General features: G+C 57.4%; 1 protein-coding gene across 1 annotated transcript in view; it reads right to left on the bottom strand.

Moving 5' to 3' along the window:
* GPR78 (G protein-coupled receptor 78) overlaps window positions 1–1,565 on the bottom strand; it is a gene marked incomplete at its 5' end in the record, with an annotated part of 7,314 nt that extends 5,749 nt beyond the window's left edge. Inside the window, 2 exons of the mRNA XM_008628661.2 lie at window positions 218–331; window positions 934–1,565. Coding sequence (XP_008626883.1) covers window positions 218–331; window positions 934–1,565 — 746 coding nt within the window. The remainder of the gene's footprint in view (window positions 1–217; window positions 332–933) is intronic.

The raw sequence follows: 1,565 nt of genomic DNA, 5'->3' as shown, positions 1-1,565 counted from the left end.
TGGGCTGTCAGGGGCGGGGTGTCATGGTGTGTGTGCGTGCGTGTGTGTGTGTGTGTGTGTGTGTGTGTGTGTGTGTGTGTGCTCTGCCCCACAAAACCGGCCCCGAGGGTCTGTTCGGTTCTGGCACCCCAAAATTAGCTGTAGGACCCCCGGGCACTTGCGCATCACAGGACATCATGGTCCCGCTAAGTCCCCCACCCCGACAGGGAATACTAACCTGGTGATAATGTAAGGACCAAAACAGATCACGAACGACCCTATAAAAATACTGATTTTCTTGGTAGCCCGCTGCCTCCTCCGTTTCTGCTCGTTCAGACAGCGCTGCTTCACACTACGAAGGGAAAAGAGCAGTAAGGGTGTTAAGGCAGGAAGGGAGGAGGTGAGACGTGAGCCCAAGGGAAAGGGGAAGAACCCTCTCAATGCCCGGGAGCCCCTGCGCCCGGGAAGGGAAAGGGAGAGGAAGGCAGCCCCTGGGGAGAGGAGGGCAGCCCGGTGCGGGGGAAGGGCAGCCCCGAGGGGAGGAGGGCAGCCTCCCGGGGCAGAGGAAGGCAGTCCTGACGGGAGGAGGGCAGCCTCTCGGGGCACAAGAAGGCAATCCCCCGGGGAGATGAGGGCAGCCCGGAGGGGAGGAGGGTAGCCCCAGCCCCGCAGAGCCTCGGACGATCGCGCTCAACAAAGCAGTCACTCCCGCTTAAAGGGAGCTCAGGCAAGTGGGATAACCCGGAGAGCCCGATTAGCATTTGAACAGAGAAGGCTACAAATGCACAAGCCACCGTTCCTGGCACTGTAAGCAGCGTTTGAAACTAGAGGCAGAAGCGCTCGCCATGCGGCCGGGGCAGCGGGAAGGGTCGCTGGAGGGGCGGGATATCGTTCTCGCCCGGGGTAACTACCGGGAGTGACCGGAGGCTGTGAATCCGAACGCGCACGCATTACCTGGGGTGGATATCCACCAGCAAAACCAGAGTCTGCATGGTAATAATGTCTATCCGCTTGCAGTGGAACCGGGCAACTTTCAACACCTTTAAATAGGTGAAACACAAGATCACCAGAGACAGCATGAAACTGGTGGAGTGAAAGACAATGGTGAACACTGTAAACCTTCTCCGCTCCGTCTCTTCCTTCAGGTGTAAGGTGCAAGAGGCATAAACGCTGTTATAATCTACCCATGAGTAAAACAAGGATACCAAGGGGAACGTGAGGGAGTGGAACCACGAATAGCCCATCAGTATCACAGCGTCCTTATACCGCATCTTGCTGGTGTAGCTTAGGGGGAACACCACGGCAATCCATTTGTCGATGCTGAGTGCTGCCATGCTCAGCATCGTGTTGGAAGTCAGGAAAGTTTCCAGGAAACCCACCGCCTTGCAGACGCAGCCCCCGAGGGGCTGCTGGTTCCTCAGGATGCCCAGCAGGGTAAAAGGCATGTTCAGAACGGTGAGAAGCAGGTTGCAGAAGGATAAGTTCACCAGGAATACCCCGGCGACCTGCTTGCGGATCTCCGTACTGTAGACGAAGCATAGCAGCACCAGGAGGTTGGAGAGCAGAGAGACCACCAGCACCAGCAC

The sequence above is a fragment of the Corvus brachyrhynchos genome, unplaced genomic scaffold (genome assembly GCF_000691975.1).
Source record: "Corvus brachyrhynchos isolate BGI_N302 unplaced genomic scaffold, ASM69197v1 scaffold80, whole genome shotgun sequence".
Lineage (NCBI taxonomy): Eukaryota > Metazoa > Chordata > Aves > Passeriformes > Corvidae > Corvus > Corvus brachyrhynchos.
The sequence above is the reverse complement of the archived record's forward strand: the minus strand, read 5'-3'. Positions and strand labels throughout refer to the sequence as shown.